This window comes from Corvus cornix, chromosome 19 (genome assembly GCF_000738735.6).
Source record: "Corvus cornix cornix isolate S_Up_H32 chromosome 19, ASM73873v5, whole genome shotgun sequence".
In the NCBI taxonomy this organism is placed as follows: domain Eukaryota; kingdom Metazoa; phylum Chordata; class Aves; order Passeriformes; family Corvidae; genus Corvus; species Corvus cornix.
Window position 1 is genome coordinate 5,256,880 of NC_046348.1, and position 21,681 is coordinate 5,278,560.

The following is a 21,681-nucleotide window of genomic DNA, read 5'->3' on the forward strand; positions in this document are numbered from 1 at the left end:
CACCTTCCAACGCTCACATTCACCCCGCCGCTCCCCAGACCACAGACTTCTCTTGCAACTCCTGGCACAGCTTCCAACAGGAGATAAATCCTCTAATACCAGAGACACACAGGTCCCTCAGAAGGGCAGTGAAGTCACAGAGAAGAGTCACAGGGGTGCATGAGGCAGGACAGAGAGCACCTTCCCACCAGCCACGGGTTGATGCCAGCACAGGGCCACAGCCAGCCGGGAACACGGCGGGGCATAAATTTCTTTTTGTCTATAAGAGGGGGAAGGGCAGCCTGGCAATGCTTCCTTGCTAATATCTCTTGGCTTTATCTCTGGGTAACCTTGGCAAGTCGCTGCTCGTTGCTGGCGGGCATTGTCCCAGCTCACTGGTGACAGAGCAGGGGAATTCTGCTGTTCCTCACTCCTCCCGTGTTAGGCATTGCTAACCACCCCCAGCCAAATTAACAGCACCTCCCTCAAAGGAGAGGGAGCAGGGAGGGAGGAAGAGCAGGGAGGAACAGCTTGGTGTGTGGGGTGAGGCAGCAGGAGCCCAGGCTGTGCCATGCCCTCTGCTCCCTGGCACCTCACCGTGTAGTTGGGGTTCCCGGGCTGGATGCGCAGCTCAGCCAGGATCCAGATGCCATTGGTGAGCTTCAGGGACTGGTAGAGCATGTCCTGCCCCTCCACGTTCCTCTTGGCAATGGTGTAGACGTTGTTGTTCTGCAGTTTGCTGGAGACAGTGTCTTCAGAGGGGAAGGGAGAAAAAACACATCTGTTAGTTCAGATCCATCATCTGCAGAGACAGGAGAGCCCAGAGGAGCATTCCCAGGATGCAAGAGCACAGGGAAACGCTGGCTCCTTCCCTGGGGAAAGGAGCACACAAGGAGAAAAAAATTCTGGTTCTCTCCATGGACCCACCTCATTCCTTTCAGGCTGTGGTCTCTTGGTGAGAATTTACCCATTTTACAGGGCTCTCACTTACTGCTCTGGGTCACTCAAGACTTGATCAAGGTGAGATTTTCAGAGGGGAAGAGGACTTTGCTTTATCTACAACCCCCAAGCAGCTGTAGGCAGCCCAAAAAAGTCAAAAGGTGAAGGTGGAAAAGAGCAAAGATCACAGCCTGAGGCTTGCTCAGGTTCTGAGGTCCTGTCTCAACCATGAGAGCTCCCTTCTACTTCCCTCACACACAGACACTTCTGGCCAAATCAGTGTCCTACAAGGTAGTAAAAATCCTTTCCCTTTTTTAAAAAGCAAGTACTTTAAAGGGTAAGCCCCCCCCCCCGACTCTGTCTCTAGACATCACAGGGCTGTGGTACAGCTTTAACACACAGCCTGACCTCAGTCCTGGCAGCTGAGGTGTGATTTCACCTGCACACCTGGGTGGGTGGTGTTGTCACACACATTATTTCCAAGGAACTTCTCGAGGAGACCAGAGCAGAGGCAAATACACAGAACACCAGGACCCAAACCAGCAGCCCTTGGATGCCAAGGGGTGTCTCAGTACAAAGCAAAGCAAGTATCAGGCTGTGGATGCCTGTTAAGGGGCACAGTCACACTTTGGGTGGAAGATTCCACACCTGATAAGCATCACTGGCAAATTCCCATTGCTGGTGCCCAACAGGAGAAATTTAACTCCCTGCTGGGGCAGGTGGAACACTTGATCTGTGCTGGGTCATTCAGAGCAGGTTGAGCACTACTGACAAAAAATGAGGGAGAGAAACAGCCTTAAACCAACTTGCAAAGAAAGCCCAGAGACTGGAAATGTGGGATCCATGTCAAGGAGCACAGGGAGCAGGACAGCAGCAGGGAGGCAGCAGGAAGTGACCCTGCAGCTCTGATCCATCCCTGCACCTACAGACACAGAGATCCACCAGTGCTGGATTTGAGAATGGACACCAGTGTGTGCTGGTGCACAGAGGGATTAGAGAGAGGACAGCAGAGCCTGTTCATGCACCAAGCAATGGTGGGAGGAGGAAACAAAGGGCCCTACAAATCCAGCCCCTGATGCAGACACTTGGATCCACTGCCTCTCCCCAGGGCAGCCCAGACCCTTTGCTGCACTCCTTTGCTCCCCAGGCTTCAGAGCAGCTCTCTGCAGGTCGAGGATGGTTCAGGCATCCAGCTACCCAGACACACTCAGATTTAGGTTTCCTCTCTTCCCCAGTTACTATGGAAACTGGCAGATATATGTAACTAATGAGATCTTTTGCTTAAAACCCCTCATTCCCTGTCTCCTCCTCCCACCCATACTCCTCCTCTCCACAACAAACTCAGCCAGACTTAGGAAATGGCCAGTGCAGAGAGGTCCCCTGCTCACAGGGAGCATGGCTGCGATTAATCCATGCTGCAAGGACATCACCCACCAGGAAGGAAACCCCAATTCCCAGATCCTCATGCTCCCAAGCCAGCAACAGCAGCCTCCAGGCCTTTGGGAAGGCACAGTGTCCAACACAGGCACTGGCTCAGAGAGCACATCCTTGTCTGGTATTAAATTGGATTTTGTTTGCCCAATTTTGACAGGCTGTGGTTAAATCTCAGTCCTCTGGATGTGTATCCTGAAGGTGGAACTACTGGCAAGGACTTTCTCCAGCAACCCTGACACCTGCCACAGCAATTTCCCCTCTGCTGGGAGATGCTGTCAGAGTAAAGGCATTCCCTGAGGAGCAGGGATGCAGGATTGGAATGAGAAGCTGCAATTTTGGCAGCTGTGAGGCTGCTACCCCATTACAGGGTGAGATGGCAGAGCAGGGGAGCTGTGTTTGGGGAGCTCAGCAGGTGAGCAGCTGAGAGCAGCTGCTCTTACGCCAGAATCTTTGTGCAATGGCTCGTCTTGCAATGGAAACATCCCCAGCCTCTGGTGAGGGGCAGATTTCTGAGCAGGAACGTGCTTGTAGGGGGATACAGGGAGGGAAAGTGAGGCAGGGCAACCCCTAGGAAAGCCTATTTTCTGCTTCCCTGACCTTAGTTACCCTCTGAAGAGCACAAAAAGGCCCACCAAAAGATGCTCTGGGTCATCCCGACACCCAGAGCAATGGTGAGCAGGCTGGAGCTGACGTTTGGCTTGCTCCTGCCCTCTCTCCCAGCACAGATTTGGGGCCTGGTGAGAGCTGACCCCCTCTCCCCCCAGGTAGCAGCTCCCATCCCTCCTGTGCTCTGGAGTATCAGCAATTTGGATTTTGGAGATCATCAGAGTTGCTAAGCAACAGTAGCAGGCTGTGGCTGGCTGAAGGCAGGACCGCTAATGCCATGTGACAGCACAGCCTTTAAAAATAAATAAATAAAATAAATAAAATAAACCCAGGCAGATCTTGCTGGGAGCAGGGAGCTGAGCCCGGGCACCCAGAGCCCAGGGAGGCAGGAGCAGGGCTCAGTGACTCTGGGGACTGGGGACTCTGCAAACCAGAGCACTCAAGTCCTTCAGCAAAGCAGCACAAGCCACACCTGGCCTTGCACAGCGACTTTCTTCGATCTCAAGGTTTATTCTCACAACCCTCCTGAAGCACAAGGGAAGGGCACAGGGAGGTTTGGCCATCAGTGAGGCCAGGGAAGCCTCTGACATCAGCCCAGCTTTCAGGGCTGGTTCCTTTGGTTTGTTTTCCTTGTATTTTCCTCTCTAAACAGAATTCTTTACTTCACTCCCACAACCAAACAGTGCACATGGAAACACGGGCACACAGGGAAAGTCGTCTCCTCCTCTGCACTGAAGTGACCCAGTACTTTTTAACAGCATTTTTCTCCTGGGTAAAGCAAAGGATGTGCTTAAATCTTCTGCTCACCAGCTTAAGAACTTCACATCTGAACTCAGAGAGCCAAGATCAGCACCTGGGCTTTGCATGAAGGACAGGCACAACTCAATGCACCTTTTCTGAGCTTTGTGGCAATCAGAAAGTAAAATTTTATGCCTATATTTTATGTTGTGGTAGCTGAGAACATCCCTGTGCCATTTCTAGCAGCACCTGAATGGTTCTGAGCATCCAGCCAAGAACTGCATTCAAATCCCAAGGGCAGATTCTGATCCAGTGGGGAGGCACCTGGGGCAATGTTACGACAGTACCTTCATTTCCAAGACATGGAATATGCACCAGTTCTGTAATTTATTCGACTATCAGGTACAAGATTTGCACATACAGAAAAAGCCAACATACCAGGCAAGCTTGTGTATGATTGTCCCCCAGCTTGTTTCATTAAAAAAATCCAATTTCTCTTTGTTCTGGCATTAGCAAATTACTTGGGGGAGAAAAACAAAGTGACCACTGCATACCAATAAAGCCATGTTCAACTCTAATCACAAAAGCTGCTGTTTCACACCAAACTGTGGGCCACTAATAAGCAAATAAACCCAAAATTCCTGTGCTGAACAACACAGCAACTGACTGAGTGCCATTAAACGGGAGGCAATCTCCATGTGCAAGTCAGCGCATCCTCTTTCACTCTGTGGGTTTGGGTAAGCAGTGTTTAGGAAAAAGAAAAACATTTAGCTCATCTGATTTGCATACCCTAATGTAGTGATCCTTTAGAATTTAGTCAAACTTAGCATGTTGAAAAAAAAACCCCAGTGTAAACAAGGCAAACTGAGCTTTAGTGCACACTCAGTTACGGGGGAAACCTCAGTTGCACCAGCAGCACCCAGAATATTTGAGCTGTAACAGTTAAGGAATCTATTTTCATGCACTAGATTCTTGTGTTTTCATTTAAAATCCCCCAAATCAATTAATTTAGCACTGGATTCATGAGACATGAGAATGCTGGGCTATAACCATGACCTTGTGTTTTCATTATTTCTGAATGAGGTTTTCTCCAGGGAACTATCCCAACCTCTTCCTAAGAGGCTGAAGCATAAAACAGCTCTAATGAATTCAAGATGTGCAGGGCATCCTAAGCACACCTTGGCCCCATGACACAGCTCCAGAGAAACTTGTTCCTCCACATCCACAGAGCTGCAGCCCCCAGGAACAGCCTCAGGCCAGGTCCATCTCTGACTGCTGGGAACCTGAGCCCCCCAAACCCAGAATGAAGCACTCATCTCCCCCTGACTCACTGGGAATGGTGGGAATACCTTCAAAGGTCCAGGATTTGCTTCTTTTGGAAGCAAAGATGGTACAGACACAGATCAGACCACTTAAGGGTACCTGCTCCTCATCCCACAGCATGGCACCTTATCCTTGGCTTCACTTGCCAAGCTCTGGGCTACCTGCAGCAGCCAAGACTCTCTGGTTGTTCTGTGCACTGTTTTGGGGTGAGCTGCCAGGGACAGGAGGTTTTTTTGCCATCCATGCGAGCCACCAAAGCTCAAATCAATCCTATTTAGCTTGCCTTGTGGGCACAGGATGGATCTTTTACCTACAAAGGCCTGCGAGCACAGACTCCCACAGAAGCTTCTGAGCTGCCTGCCTGTGTTTATCTCCTTTTTGTTTGAAGGAAGAAAAGCAATAACCTGGGGAGAAGTCTGCAGTTTGCACAGGAGGTGCTGTGAGGTGACTGTTGCATGGTGACAAACAGCTCTGGCCGTACAAGAAACTCACAAGCTGCTTTTTTGATAGATAAAATCCCAGCCCCCAACAAACCCCTGTTCCAAGGTAACTCACTTCAGAGCCAGTTCCACCCAGGGGCTCACAGCAGCATCTTGGCTCTTTCCTGCTCTTCTCCAGCCTCTCCCTCTCCTCATTTCTTACACCTCCCAGGCACATCCCAACCTCTTGGTTGCACACAGCTACTGTCACATCAAATTAAACATCAGCTTCTTCATCACCCCTCTTTGCCATTCACTCTTGTAATACCCCAGTTCCAAATCCCTGTGTACTCTTCATTTTCACCTTCATTTCCTTGTTTTTCACCTCCTTGATTAATCCTGTCTCGGCCCAGACACTTTCTAGAAAGCCTCAAGTGGGTCCCCCTGCCTGCATCTTCCTTGCAGCATCTCCCAAGTCTCCTGCCTTTAAAAGCTAAATAGGGACTATGTGCTGGGTGTTTAGAGAAAAAGAAATTCCAATTTCAGTTTCTCCACTGAGGAAGAGCTGCATGCCCTGCTTGGCTGCTCTGTAGGGCCTCCAGGATGTCAGCACTAAACTTCAGCCCCACTGAAACACAGCAAAGATGTGAGAACTCGGGAAAGCAAAGGCTGTTTGCAGCTGGGAGAAGGAAAAGCTGGGAGAAGGAAAGCCAGGGATCACATTCCTGACCAGCCTCCCCCAGCACAGCTGCTCCACACAGCTCCAAGTGGCTGCTGGAGCTGTGTTAGGGCACAGCACTGGGAGCAGAGGTATTTTTAGCTCCAGCTCCACTCGCGTCACTGGGCTGGGATCAGTGAGGCTGAGGCATGAATGGTGTCCCTGAGCACTCACCACCGGGTGGGTGGGCCCAACCTAGGAATGAATGACTGATCCCAGCAGATCCCAGCAGGGATAAGGACTGGGGATAACGACTCACTCTGTGGAGCCAGGGTGCTCCGGAGCTGTTCCCTGTGCTGGAAGGTTGCACAAACCCAGCGTCTCCCCAGGTTTGGTGAGGAGCTGCTGGAATCTGCAGGGTTTTGTACAGCTCAGCCACAAGGGCATTGCAAAGCTGCAATGAACACCACAACCACTGACAGCCCAAATCGAGAGCTTTATTGTGGTTACACATCTCCTACAGGAGAGTCTTTGGAACAGGAACCAGCCCTTCCTCCACAAGGATCAAGTTTCTAAGGATTTTATATCCAGACTTGCTCTTCTTAGAAGAAAGGAGGTGTCTTAAGCCTATTTTCACTGGATTTAAACAATCAAGATTGTGAATCTTGAAAAATTATCACCCTGCTGAGGCACATGGCCAGGCACACACCCTTGCTCCGGTGTAAACTAGAAATAAGATGGATTCAGCTCCTGCCAGATTTCATCCAGCCCACTCTGCCTCTGCCCTGCTGTGTCTCACTTGCCAGGCTGTGAGAAGTCACCACCCCTGAGGATGCTGGAATCCCAGCACTCCATGGGTTTTGGATTTGGCTGACCCTTCTGCAGGCAAGGCTTGTTGCCCTTAGGACAGTCTGAGCTAGAGGAGGTTACCGCCTGTAATCAAGGTGAGCAGGCTGAGTCAGGGTTGCACTGGTAGATTAAAAACCAAGGGACTAAGGCAAGCACACAAGATTTTCCTGATTTTCCCTCCTGCAAGCTCTTGGCCAGCTCCATGCCCAAGCCCAGGTGGTCAAGGAAGAGTTGCAAGAGGGAGGAGGTGTCAGCAGTGGAAACACAGAAACAGAAGCCTCGGTGGATGGAAGTGTTTGGAATCTGTTTATGAGGCGTGACCCACTTTCTGCAATGCACAAGCCAAAGAAGCTGGCAGGTCCTGGCAGATCCTGGCAGATCCTGCACTGCCCTGAGCATCCTGAGGGATGGATCGTGCTCTGGAGAGGCTCTGCAGCCACGCTCTTCCCTGGAAAAGGCTGCAGATCCCACTGCAGAGGAACTGCCTGGTGTTCCCTCCGCTCCCTAAGAGCTGGTAACTCGTTCTCCTCTGAGCATCCCAGGCCTGGGTGAGCAGTCTGGCCCTGAGCTGGCAAACCCTCTTGGAATGGGGAGCATTCTGTCACTCCAAGTTTCATAACATTTTCTTCCAGAGGGAGGAGGGGGCCAGGCCAGGCTGCAGGACTGCCAATCTTCCCAGCCATCCTCCTCTCTCTTTCCCAACCCTGTCCCCTGCTAGCCAGCACCTCAACACCAAACTGAGCAGCTTCCAGTGTTTCTGGTTGGAGACAAAGAGGCAGGGCAGAAGGCACCAGCAGCAGCAGCAGCTCTGCAGTGCAGGGGGAGAGGCGATGCCAAGCTCGGTCAGGAGCAGAGGGAGGACTGGGGAAGGCACAGAGGTTGTTCTCGTTTGAAACCCCACAGTGAAATCAAGTCATAAGGTCCAACAGCTGCTATTTTCTCCCCTCCTCTTGTGTGCTCTATCCTTTATATTCCAAAACAGTCATAATTATGAGTACAAAGAGACCCGTGGTTTCTGTCTGCTATTGAAGCATGAGGGTGTTCATTGTGTAATAGCAGGCATGAGAGAATAAAAAGGTTACAGGGTTGGTAATCAATAGGGACACTTCTTTCATCTGTGAAACAGAGCAGCTTTTGGTAGAATCACCTGGCTCCTGTCCAGAACCTCTTGAACAGGAGCAGAGCTGCTACGCTGGTCCCATTCCATTCTTTTACACTCCCCTTATCCTTCAGCAGTAGTAAGGTCACACGTACAAGATGCTCACAGAGGCAACTCCTTGGCCAAACAAACTGAACAGGACCAAACACCATCGAAATGCATCAATATCTCAGCTAACAACAGACCCTTCCCATATGGCCTGTCCTCCCAACACCCTGCAGTGTCTGGAGGGTCGACCTTCCATGACAGAAAGAGGAAAGAAGCTGCCAAAAGGTGAAGTGAGTGGCCCAGTGTGATGCAATAGGGCTGGAACACTTTGTTCAAAACTCACAGCAGCAGGACAGGGCTGCTGAACAGCCCCAACACCGTATTCAGCTCTATTTAAAGAGCAGCTTTGCAGGGAAGCAAAGTATAAAAGGGAAAGCAAGAATACAAGGTCCAGAGTGAAAGGAAGAAATAGATCGGTCAAATCAAAGACTTGGGATTTCAGATGTGCTTTTATGGGGAGCCAGCTGAAGTTTTTGACTGAAACAAGCCCTAGGATCCCAGGCTGCTCTATTCAAAAGTGCAACACTTATCTCTTCATTAGCCACTAGTTTATTTTACTAAGGTGATATTAATAAGGTGATGCTTAATGGCCATGCATCAAAAGTGCTCTCAGCATGGCAGAATGAAGCTACTCACCAGCATTCAGGTGACATTCTTTAATCTGGAACTGAAGCTCATTTTCATTTGGAATATCCTTCCATGTTGCAAGGAAGACTTGGCGCTCTAGAAACAAAAAAAAACCAACCCCATCAGCACTGTGGGATCCTCACAGCATTAATTAACACACCACAGAATGTTTCAAGGTAGACACACAAAAGAGCTTTTGGTAACTTTTTGCCCTGCTGGGGTTAGATCCAGGATTTACTCCTACAACAACCTCAGTCTCTTTGTAAAAGCAGCAAAGCTTTGATGATTTTGGCCTCCCCCAAAAGAGAGACAGTCTTTGCCATATGAGCTGTTTACAAGCCAAGAACATGCAGGATTTGATGAGAAGGAAGGAGATCCACACATTTAGGATTATGTTAGTGAAAGCTGCTTTTCAAGCAACTTCCAGCCAATTCAAACAAAAATTTAATAAAGGTGACTAGGAATACACAAATTCCAGTGAAAATGGTATGGGGGCAAATCCTAGACCCATTCAAGTGAACCAACCCCTCAAAAAACCCCAGAACTACAACAACCCCAACCCAAACAAATACAAAAAAGATCAGCTTTGAAGAAAACAGATTTTTTTGTCAGACAGAGAGAATCAGAGGAAGGGACTTGGGTCCTGGCAGCTACTGGAGCTGGAGGACAACAGGGACAGGCCACCAGAGCAGACTGGCTGAGATGTAATGGCTTGAAGGTCAAGGCACAGGTGAAACTCAGCCAGGAGACTGCACCCAGAGGGGCCCTGGGAGCACAGCCTGGCTGAAGGAGGCTGACCACACACCTCCAAGCACTCACCCATTTTGCCATCCTCTACGAAAAGCACGTTGAGAGGGATTAGGCAGCTGAAGTAAAAGACATCAATGTTGTTTTTCACAGCCACCTGTTACAGAAGAAACGGGGAGGTTAAAGAGTCTCTCTCAGCTGGAAATCCAAAGGGATCACAAGACTTCCCACAGTCTCATCACCCTGGAGGGCTCTCTCTGAGCAGAGGCCAGCTCGGAATGGGAGACTCCCTGGAGGGATGGTACTGAGCTCCTGGGCAGTTTCAGACAAGGACCAGTCCCCTGCTCCATTTTCACTAAAAGCTGCTCAATCTTCTCCTGTGAGCCTTTCACTGCACTGCTTCAGAGCCAATTCCACCCAGGAGCTCACAGCAGCATCCTGGCTCTTTCCTGCTCTTCTCCAGCCTCTCCCTCTCCTCATTTCTTACAGGTACATCCCAACCTCTTGGTTGCACACACCTGCTATCACGTCTGTCACACTGCACATCAGCTTCTTCATCACCCCTCTTTGCCATTCACTCTTGTAATGCCCCAGTTTCAAATCTCTGTGTATTCTTTATTTTCACCTTCATTTCCTTATTTTTCACCTCCTTGATTAATCCTGTCTCGGTCCAGACACTTTCTAGAAAGCCTCAAGTGAGTCCCACTGCCTGCATCTTCCTTGCAGCACCTCCCAAAGCTCCTGCCTTTCCCTCAGTGAAATCTAAATAGGGAATATGTGCAGGGTGTTGATTCCTGGAAGAAGAAAGCCCTGCTACAGAGCAATCAGGTAACAAAAGATCACTTGACAAAAGACTTAATTCTCAGTGTCATTAAACTCCACCAGCCAGGGAGTTTGCCTTTATCTGCTCTGCCTTTATCACACACACTTGCCATGTTCCCCACTAATCTCTGCTAACAGTTTTCCCCAGGCTGAGAGCTGCTGGGACAAGCAGGAACAAACTGGAGGTCTGAGAGGTGCCCTGTCACAACACAGCACAGGAAAAGGCAGCTCTGGGCTTTATTTCCATGCCTCTCGTGCTCTTCCCACGTCAGCCCACACAGTGAGAGTGTCATGGGAGCACAGCTCAGCAGACACCTGCCATTGCCTGCAACGAAGGAATCTTAAGCCTTGAAAGAAAGACCCAGAACTGAAGTTGTTGTGTGGGGATTTTCAGGAGCCATTTGAGCTCCTACATCCTTTGAAAAAGCCCAGAGGGAGTTCTCCAATTTGTCACCCAGCTGAAACACAAACCAGACCATGCTAAACGCTGAGCCAAAGGAATAAATTTGCTGCTACAAAGATTTATGCCAAGACAAACTTCATTGACATTAATAATTACGTATACTGGTGTCCTACTGGGAAAATCTATTGTCCCACAGGGGCGAGTTTAGAAAGACACCCACAAATGCTGGTAAAAACCAGCTGTGGATAGATAAGGAAGGGGAATGATTAGACATGCATGCAAGCCAGAGACAAGTGGAAGGAGATCAAGCTCCCAAACAAACTCTTCTGGCAACTGGGAGGCCCCAGAAGTGCAAAGAACTGCAGAAAGGTAGATGTGACAATCTGTGGTGTTCCTATATTTTGGACATCACTAAAGGTAGCAGCTTAAATTTAATTCCCACAGTGCAAACCAGCTTAAGAAGGGATTAGTCTACAGCCCACTAAAGCCACGTAAATGATGGTGCAAGTGAGGAAAAAACGGGTTGGTTCTCTGTAACAGGGGGTTGTTGCATGCTCCGGTGGCTGGCATCACGCTCACGAGTTGGAGTGTTCAGTGTTTGAACCAGAGGCACCAGAGGGGTAAAAGCAGATTGGTGGGTGGACTTCAGCAATTCACCTCTGCAAAATATGATAAAACACATTGGGAGAGGAGCCAAAAATGCACCTCTGAGTCTGGGAGGGGAGAGCTGGGGGAGGGACAGCAGTGTAGCCATTCCAAATGCTCTGCTTGGATATAAGTCATGGAGATGAGCCAGAAGAGGGAAAATTTAGGCTAAATGTCTGGGAAAACCAATAGTGAGAATTATTAAGCAGCATTAAATTCCTCTGAGGAAGAGAGAAGCTCCAGTGCTTGGACTATTTAAAATCAGCCTTGACAATGCTCTCAGTAAGAGGAACTGTAGCAAAACAACAAAGCATAGCAGGGACTACACTGCACAACCCAAGATCTTCTCCAAGTCTGATTTAATGATTAATTGCCTTGCCTTAGAACAACAGAAATTACTTAGCTACAAAAGCTAATTGTTGTTGCCATACAACAGCAGTTTCTTACAAGAGGGGCTGGAAGGCAGCTCCTTCCCTCCAGTCACGGTTCTAGAGGCACACTCCAAATTAAAATGCGAGCCCTGTCCTGCAGTTATGAGGATGCTATAAAAAGGTATCTGCTGACCTGCTTCTCAACTCTGCAGAAACACACTGAGTAAGCTGCTTTGGCTATCTCTGGAGAGCTACCCAATTAAGATGCTCTGAAGTGCAATTTCTCCCCAGTAAAGAAAAATGAAGCCACATGCCAGCCTTCCTCCCAAACTGCATCACTGGCTTCAGGAATGACATCACGTGTCACCTTGCAAGCAGCTGTAAGCATGCAGGAATCAGCTGTCACAAGTAACTTCTGCACACAGGATGGAAAAAGCTCTCCTTAACCTCTATCATTAGGACATGACTGGGGAGCTCCTCAAAATAAGCTTCCATCGTTCACCACCACACCCTTCCCCCAAACAGCCACTGTGATCCACAAGATGTGGTCCATGAAAAGCCACCTGCAGACACCTGGGTGGGGAAACTCACACCAAGAAGAGGTTCCCTGAGTTGGTAACAGCTTCCCAAGGTCACACTCCATGTCAGGAGAATCCAGTGCCACCTGACAGGCTACAAAAGCAGCCATGGGCAGAGAGCAGAACCCCAGCAGCATCTGCAAGGAGCTGAGCAGGTAATAACAGCAACTTGCCACAGAAAATCCAGTGCTCCTCAGGTGGGAACATTGTCCTGAGATGGGCAATGACATTTGCTGTGATAGCAGGAGCTGAGAAGTCTCTCCAGGTTTGACATGCTTGAAAGGAACCTCTGCTTGCATTCAACAAATCCTCCAGTCCAGACTAACTTTGCTCATGGCTCTGCAGCTTTAACCTGCTGACCTGGCCATGAACTATTAAATCTTTAGCTAGACCTTTAGCTTCAGATATTTCAGAGTTAAACCAGAAGCATTTTTAATAAAAATGGCTTTCCATCTGTGATCTTTTAGAGAGAGAGAAAAAAATGTTAGTACCTTGTGGATTTAGTCAAACAGCCTACAAAGCTCTGAGGGACAGAAGTCAAAAGGTGTCAGATTTTTGTGTGATGCTTGACTGTTGAAAAGGTGAGCCCACTAAAAATTGGCGCGGGGTTTCAAATCACTCATGTCTTGTTCGTGATCTGACTAGAGGAAGCAACACCTCTATAAATAACCCCTGGAATGCATTTGCTCACCTTGCAGCATGAGCACTCCTCTGCTGAGCTCTCTTGCAGTCCAGCCCTCTAATAGCTCAAACATGGTATTTTGGGGAAGAGGGACCTCATAAGAACAACATTCAGTTATTTTCCTCAAGAGTGTAGGTTTCTGATGATTTAAATCCCCGACTTGAGCAACAAAATTGACTTTCAAAGTCAAGTCTGAAAGCAACACAGATGCTTTCCATCAGCAGCAAGCACACAACATACCCACTTGGAATCCCATTAGCACCTACACTAAATTAAGGATTTACTTAAGTTGGGTTTTGCTTTAGAGCCTGGTAACAGCCAAACTGTTAAGGCAAGAACAGCTCTCCTCTGCAGAGTCTTTTTTACCTCACAAGGTCATGGCTTGTTCTGTGCCAGGCTGCTGCTCTGCCCCCAGGGAATGCTGCTCCTCCACTTCATTTTCTGTGACAGGTAGGGTTCTCAGGATCCCAGGGATGCTTGCAGCCTCTGCCAGCCGTGTGCTCTCACCCCACAGGGATGAGCCCGGAGCCGGGGCCGGAGCTGTGCACGCACAGCGAGGCTGGGTTACGTCAATGGTCAGGGAACAGAGAGTTACTGGGAGGGTTGTGCTCTCGTGTGCCTTGCTGCACTTCAAGTCCAAAATGTACAATTTATAAATGTGCTGTACCATGTGGCAGACGCGCTCTTAACCCCCAAACCAACAGCTTTCCACAGCCGAGCGAGGAACTGGCCACAGATGCCAAGCTGTGATCCAAGTCCTTAATTCAGAGCGTTCCCAGGAGGGTTCTTTGCTGAAATAAGATTCTCACATGCGGAGACTGTTAAAGAACAACCCAGGCAACAAACCCAGGAAGCATCTTCCCCATCTAGCTACCCACAGGTGTTCTGTGGTGGCTGGTCAGTGATTCTGACACCGCTCACACACGGGCAGATATTGTGTCATTTATCAAGCAGGCTCTGGAGGGTGAACATCTGCTGGCTGGAACTGCTGCTCACAACGATTCCCAGCCTTGTTTTCACAGAGAGCTGGATGTGTGAAATCTGTCTCCAAGTTCTGAGTGCTGTGTTTGTGACCTGAGATACATTAACAGCTCTGATGAATGAGAGCTCCAGCGGGTCTGTACTGCGAGACGCAGGAGCGTGGAGGAGCACAGGTGATGAGTTACAGCAGAGTGGAGACTGGAAGGATGAGCATCATCTACTGCATTAGCAACACTGATATCTCCTCAGCAAAGAAGCTGCACCTTCCTCCTCTGTCTCTACAAAAATGTTTTGCCAAACTCATTTCAAGAAACAAAAGTGTTCTGCACCTCACAGTGCCCTGCAGCAAGTCTGTGTTTCCAAGTGCCCCTTTTCAGGGAGAAATGCAGCTGGCAGATCCTTCCCTTTTCATACTCGGATCATTTTACAGAATTTTTAAAAAAACCCAACCAACTTTGAAAAATTCAAGCTTTTTTCAGCTTCATGCTCTGTAGCTGCAGCAAACAGGGCTGGCAGCTGACAGCAGGTAAAGCTGGGCAATGTGACACACTGATGGTGCATTCTGAATGTGGATCCCAAGAGAGCAGCTCCAGCCCCAGGCACACTTGCTGCTGCTCCAGGAGTGCCTACAGCTTGTTTTCAACTGTACTGTCTGCTGCAAGGGGCTATAGTCTCACAGAAAAGATTATTAGATTTGTGCCATGACAGGCCAGGCCTGAGCTCCGAAACTCTGGCAGCAGGTTGGCTCCACTTCACCCATTTCCAGGATTAGGAGAGCAGTTCTGGTGTGCTCCAATGGGTATTTCAATTTCACAGCATTTCATAGCTGTTAAAATGCCAATTATTAGGAACAATGGTTCTCTTTAGCATAGAAAGGCTCTCAGCCCAGGCATTTCCTAATTCCAAATTTGACTTGAAGAAGTATCTGGAAAGACTTAATATTCCTCACCAGTGCAAATCCCTGTTTCAGAACCCACCTTCCTCTTTGAGAGCTGAAGGTCTCACACCCGTGGTGGCAAAGATACCTCACCCAACTCACCTCTCCTGCTTGGTATGACCCTAGCAGCCCACATGTCACCAGCAGTATCACCACTGCTTTGACTGTGAAAAGCCAACACTACAGGAGCCAGGGAAACCTGCACAACTCCCAGAAACATCTCCATGGCTGTCAAACACCCAGGAAGGTCAACACAGCCTCTCGCAGACCTTTGGGTGAGGGCTTGCTGTTATTTATTGGTGCCGTGTTCTGCAGAGGGCAGGGAATCACAGCCCCCACAAGCACCAGGCAGCCCCCAAAATGCTGACAAGGCACTGCAAGGGTGTCCCCCATCACAAGTTAGAAGCACACAAATAACTAAGTCAGATTTTCTTTAGCAACAGGCGCACTCCAAAGGCAGCTTTTGAATCTGACAGCAGCTTTTGAATCTGACAGAAGTGAAAAAGATGAAGCAGAGAGCAGGGATTGGGGTTTGTTCAGCCCTGCAGTGCTGTGTCCAGTCTAGCTTTACCCTTTGGATAAATCTCTGCTTGACTGGGGGTGAAAGCTGAGTCAACAAGTCAAGAAAATGTTCACGATTACTTTGGGATGCAAGGGAGAAGCCTGGTGTTCAGCATCACGAGATGCAAGGTGACTAGCAAACATAAGACTCTTCAGCTATATTTTACCTAAGTAAGCCTCTGAAAATATCTCAGTCTTCCTCATCTTCTTGCAAAAACGTCTTTTTCGTTACCTTGTCAAATATTTTAGTTTCTCTCCATGATTACAAATGTCAAGATTAAATGAGCTGTACTGGGTGAAAGATTAGAAATGGTAATAAAAATAACCTGAACAAGACATGAATTCATTACTTCTGAAATAGTTGCCTAAGGAATGTACAACTAGTCTTTGAAGTGTCTAATTAACATGACAAAAAGTTGAAAGCTATCAGTTTGGTTACTTCAGGACTTATTTTTCTTGTTACTAAAACCAAAAAACTCCCACCAGAATAGGAGATGAACATAAGGTCCTCAGGTTCAAACCAGCCCTGCATCTGCTTCAATGTTCCCTAGCTGAGGAAAAAAAACACATTAAGTAAATTCAACCTGATGAGTGTTTTGGTTCTTCAATGAATACAGGAACATTTGTATTCCCTACTCCTATATTACACTATAAATTGTTCCCTAAGTAGGTCACCAAAGCGATTTCTGAATGTTTCAAGACAGATCCTTTCCACATGAACCCACAAAACAAAACCAGAGCCTTGGCTGTCAGGGCATTGATAGATCTCCATCAAGCCCACTGCTGTCAAAAAAGTAAGGGGAGTGCTCTTTTTAACTTGGCATCTGCTATCATGATTCAACTCTTTGCAGAGAAATATACTATTACTCCATATGGCAGCTTCCCCAATTGTAAAAGGGCAGCCAACTTCTATGGCAATGAGAGCTTTAGCAAATTAACAACTGAGTCTGGCACTAATGAATGCTCCACTGTCTCAATAGAAAGTAGCTGGAGGTTTCCTCACATGTTTTCTCTTAGCTTTGTTCTAGCAGGAGATGCTACAAGAAACAAACAGTGTTCCGAGCCCTTTAGAGATTTAATAACCCAAATACTTCACTTCCTTCCTGATCAAAGGAAGCAGCAACTTGAGGGTGCCTTGTTGAGAGTCCCCAGTGCTGTGGAGGCTGACTGGGACTGTCACCTCTACATTCCCTTCAGAGCAGGAGGCAGATTTTACCACAGCTGACCCAAATGCAACCTCCCCTTCATGCCCTGGTTGCAGAGGGAATCCAGCTCTTCCAGAGGCTGGAAGGGCCAGCTGTGGAAGACAGGCCATGGAATTCATTCACTGTCTGTGCCCTCCCCCGTCGCATGACTGTGCTTGGAGCCCAAGTGTGGGACTGCTCCTTTGAGTGCCAGAGAAGCTATTTCAAGCTGTTTGCCCAAAGACTCATCAATAAGTCATAAACCCCAGAATGGAAGTCAAAAGAAGGGGGAAAAACAGTTGCTCAGGCAGAATAAATAGTAACTTCCATTGCATTCCCTTCAACTAAAAACAGAATGAGCTGCTTCAAAATATTCCCCTCTATGGGCTTGGTACTCTGCAGGAACCCAACCCAGTTCCCCCCTCCTAGGGACCTGAGGTGAGAGAGAGAGAGCTGCAGTGCAAGTTAACTGCATTTTGGGATACTGGGAAAATCATCCTGGAGGACCCAGAGCAGAGGCAGGAGTCGCTGACCTCCACTCCACAGAGTGGCTGCACATGGCAGCAGTGGGGAAGAAGCTCCTTCCAGGGAGAACTGTCTGCCTGATGGCTTCCAGACCACGGGAGACAGTCTCTGGTCCAAAGCAGAAGGGAACATCTCCCTGGATCTGTCCTGCAGATTGACAGCCCCAATCTGATAAAGAGGCTCCTCCAGGGAGTGCTGTCCCTGCCATGCACCAGCACCATCGTTAATGAAACATTGGCTGCTCACGTCATTTCTCCTCTGCTTTTCCTGGAACAGACTGTTTGCCTTGGATTGAGCTATCTGGGGCAGGGATGTGCCTTTGTGAAGCATCCTGGAATTTAGGAGCACTAGAGACATATTAATCACTCAGAAGTTGCCACCTTTCCTGCAATTCCTTTAATTGCCTCAATTCTTACTGACAGCTGTCTCTGCCTGCTCCACCACAGGCTCTTTCTCTGTTCAGGCCCGTTCCAGTTCTTAAGTCCAGCCAAATCCCATACCCAGTTTACAGAACAGTGTTACAGGAACACAGCCCTTACTCTACACAGATGCAAGCAGCTGGTTTGAGGTGTTTGGAAAGTTACAAAATTCAAGAAGTTTCTGTTTCAGTTTTTCTGGGAGAAGCTAGGAGGAGGATTAAGTTTTGGCCAGACTTGAGGCCCAAATCCGTGAGGTCTGCCTGGTTACATGTGGTATTTTGTGATTAGAATCTTACCACACTGTGCTGGGCCAAACAAACTGGGTTGAGCAGCTGCTGAGCTCCCCCCTGCCCAGAACGAGGCAATCCTTACCTGGAGGTTGTTCAGAGGCTCCATTTTCATGACTGGTCCCAAAGTGTTGAGGGGCAGGGACACATCAATACTTTGGTTTGGCATCAGAGGTGTATGAATGGCCAGGGGGGTGCTTGGGATGACCCCAAAGCTGGGCAAGAGAAAAACAGAGGTGATGAGAGCAGCCCTGCATTGTCCAAAATATGTCCAAAATATCATGTTCCTTTTGTCAAGCACTACCTGGCTCATCTTCCCACTAGCCCTGAGCTGTCCCTGCTGTCACTCCAGGGAGGGAACACTGTTCAAATGAGCAGACAAAGTAGGACAAGGCATGGGAAACTCACTCAGAGTGATCCTGCTGACAAATTCACCATCTTGCCCCAGGGACCAGCTCCTGGGAACTCTCCCATTTCCTGCCTGGCACTGGTCTGTGTGCTGAGCACCAGCCTGCCCAGCAAGCAATGATGTGGACTCAGAGCCAGGTGTTGTTTCTCTCTCCCTGAGCTCCAGAGCACTGCAGGTAGGGTGTATCACACAGTGCATGGCTGCAGCATCCCTGGGAGCTGTGGCAGAGGGAACTGGAGGCAGCACAGAACAAACAGCAGCCAAGGAGAAACATGTGGCTTGGAACAGCACTGCAGAACAAATGAATCAACACACCCAGCTGCCTGGTCCTGAATGACAGCACCTGGCTCAGCCGCTTGGTTGGAGGCTCCTTCACTGGGGATGTGTCCCAGCAATGCTTACTTGCCTGTGCAGTCCAAGGAACATTTAATTCCACAGGCACCTCTGCTTAGCGTGGAGAAGAGGGAAAGCAGCTCACATTTCACACAGCACTCCTGTACCACGGACCAGCTGCTTTCCAAAAGCAGATGGAAGCCCAGATGTTTCGGTGTCCACTCATAAATGCATTTCTCTTTAGCAGAATTCACATCAGCTCAGAGGTCTCAGGGCATTTGCAGGATGGATAGGTGTGTATTTTCATTTTATTCACTAAAAGCCTGATGCTGTCTCTGCACATTTGCCAGCCACATTTATCAGGTTTGTCACTCCTTCAGAAAACAATAATGCCCCATTCTTGGTTCTCCTTAGTTTTCAGCTCTGGGGAGCTGAAATAGGAACATTCCTAGCAAGGGCTTAGCCACACGATTCGCCTTCTGCAGCCGTTTCACCTTGGAGGACACAACCCCTCGTGTTTTCCCTAGGACTCAGAGGAAAACCAAACTTGCAGTTTGTTACTAAGGGGCTGGGCTATTACAGCACACCAGAATTCAGCTTTCTTTTTTTTTTTTTTTTTTTTTAATGCTTTATCCCAAGACTGCAGTGAATGCGATTAGCAGCAGCAGGAAAGGAGGGAAAAGCAATAGAAACTTCCCAATCACAAACCTTAATATTTCCACTTAAAGAACCAGCCCTCTGCAGCTCTTTCTAATGCACCAGCCACAGTGGAAAGAAGTGACAAGAGAACAGCATTTGTGAAAGAGTAAATAGTAGTAGGTTGTGCTGCAGGAGGAAAAACTGCTGGTTTATTGTACAGCATTTAAACTTTCTACATCCTCGAAGTACCACATAGGTGTGGCTAAAACACAGCTTGATATATGGGGGGAAAAAAAAAATCACAAACAAAATGCCTTTTTTTTTTTCCAGGCCAATTTGCATGAAACGTTTGCATATAGCAGCTTAGCAAAACTCTCCAGAAAAGATGGCAGTCCAGGGAGAACATTTACTAAGACTTACTTAGCATAATCACTTTTCTAAGTAAATCTTATTTGTCCCAAGAAATCCTGAATTTGCAAGGCTAACAGTGAGATTAAAGAGATGGTTTCTGTGGATCTTCAGTAGAGAGAACCCTTTTCCAGTGAAGTGATATTAAGAAATACAGAGAACATGTCAGTCACAAGACACTCTTTGCAGTCTTGATAAGAAGTAGCCTGGTCCTTGCTGAAGATAACACACAGCAAAGCACAGGATAAACTCTCTGGAAAGGGTATTTGTGGGAAGACACCATGGTTTGAGATGGGTTTCCAAGAACAATCTGAATTGTATCGTCCAAGCTCTAAACTTTCAAGCGGCTGCTGCTTCTGACAAAATTGTTCTGCTGCCTATTACAGGGAGAGCATGTGCTACAGGCTCCCAGCTTGCAGCTCCTTCAGTGACAAGCAGCTTTATTAAGGAGTCCTGTGCTTCCAGACAGTCTGAGGGGCAGCACAGCAATTAAGTCAGGAGGCAGAGGCATCACAGGTTGATACTTGTGCAGCTCAGATCCTGCCTGTCTGTGCTCTTGTTTTCCCCAGGGCACTCACTGGCTATAAACCCACCAATCCCACCTAACAGCTCATGAGCTGCTGAAAAACTCCCCAGAGGTTACATGGGACAGATGCTGTTTCAGAGCTGGGACTGTCCGCTGCCTGTTTCCTCCCAGATTTATCAGTCTGTGATTTCAGCCCTTTCACACAATTTTGGTGTGATGGGGAGGTCAGGCTGTATCATCCAAGCTATTTCCATGACTGCACTATACACCCAAGCACAAGCCCTCCCTAGATTTAGCAGTGTAGGCACAAACTCCTTTCCCATTGAACACAGTGCATTGCTATTAATTTCTTACCTGTTCTTATTGAACTGAATGGCAAAGTCAGTCATGTGCTGCAAAGCCTTATTGGTAAAGTTCATCTCCATGTAGATGTGTCCCTGCCTGTGGCTGAATGTGCCTGAGATCTCCAATCCTTTAGCCTTCACTGCAGGCAGCCAAACCTTGAACACAAGAGATGTCATTCAGCGTGAGCAGCCTGGCCTGAAGATAACAAACAAGCACAGTCTTCCAATAAACAGAAGTCCTGAGCTCAGAAATCCAGCTACATTGGCACATTAAGCCCACAAAGGCTAAAGAAACACCACAGGGAAGATGGGACATGGGGTGTTGAAGGGATGGAGCTCACCACTGAGTAATAAGCTTGCTGCTCCTAATCCATATTTGGTCACAGCACTCACGTAAGAAATCAAGTTTACTACAGCATTAGTGTGCACAAGAGCAGTGACAGCTTGTGTCCATCACACCAGCATGAGACTCACCCAGTCTGCTGCTGGATAGCCTTCTCCAAAGACTGGTGGGACTATTAGAGGCAGGACAATACTAAAGTTTGAACCAAATAAAATCACAGGGCTGATACTATTATCTGTTGGGGTTCTGGATTCCCAAATCACCTCTGTGGGAAAAACCTTGATTGGTGCAAAATGAGGCTCAAAGTTATGTGGGTTTTTTGTACTTGGTCCTTATATATGGTATAATAATTGCAAGGAACCAAAGCTTTGAGTATGGTCTGCAGTACCTTGAGATCCTCAATTTCAGAGGATGGCTTCAGATTATCCATCCATGAACTATCTGAGTGCTAACTTTTGTTTATTCCCTTTCAGCAGCCTGAGCTCCCCGTGGCTGCTCCACAGCCTGTTTCCAGAACCATGTTCTGTGTCTCATGATCCCTCCCAACTTCAGGCTACAGCCAAAGCCTCTGCGATCTCTGTTGCTGACAGAACATTTCTCTGCATTCCACTGCGGCACCATCATCCCAATCACATGATTTTACCTCCACTGTCACGTTGGATTCCTCCAAAAAAACAAATCTGCCAGGAAAGTTGTTGCAAACTGTGTCTTGCCCTCAGTTTCCTGGGGAACCTTGTTAAGAAGTAGGTCTGCAGGAA

General features: G+C 48.2%; 1 protein-coding gene across 4 annotated transcripts in view; it reads right to left on the reverse strand.

Annotated features, from left to right (window-relative positions):
- Positions 1 to 21,681, reverse strand: part of AP2B1 (adaptor related protein complex 2 subunit beta 1) — a 77,842-nt gene that overhangs the window by 2,715 nt on the left and 53,446 nt on the right. For all 4 annotated transcript variants that reach the window (XM_039562792.1, XM_039562795.1, XM_039562793.1 and 1 more), the window contains 5 exons: positions 20,591 to 20,736; positions 18,007 to 18,136; positions 9,599 to 9,683; positions 8,789 to 8,875; positions 577 to 731 (listed from right to left, as the gene is read on the reverse strand). In XM_039562792.1, the coding sequence (XP_039418726.1) occupies positions 577 to 731; positions 8,789 to 8,875; positions 9,599 to 9,683; positions 18,007 to 18,136; positions 20,591 to 20,736 (603 nt within the window). The remainder of the gene's footprint in view (positions 1 to 576; positions 732 to 8,788; positions 8,876 to 9,598; positions 9,684 to 18,006; positions 18,137 to 20,590; positions 20,737 to 21,681) is intronic.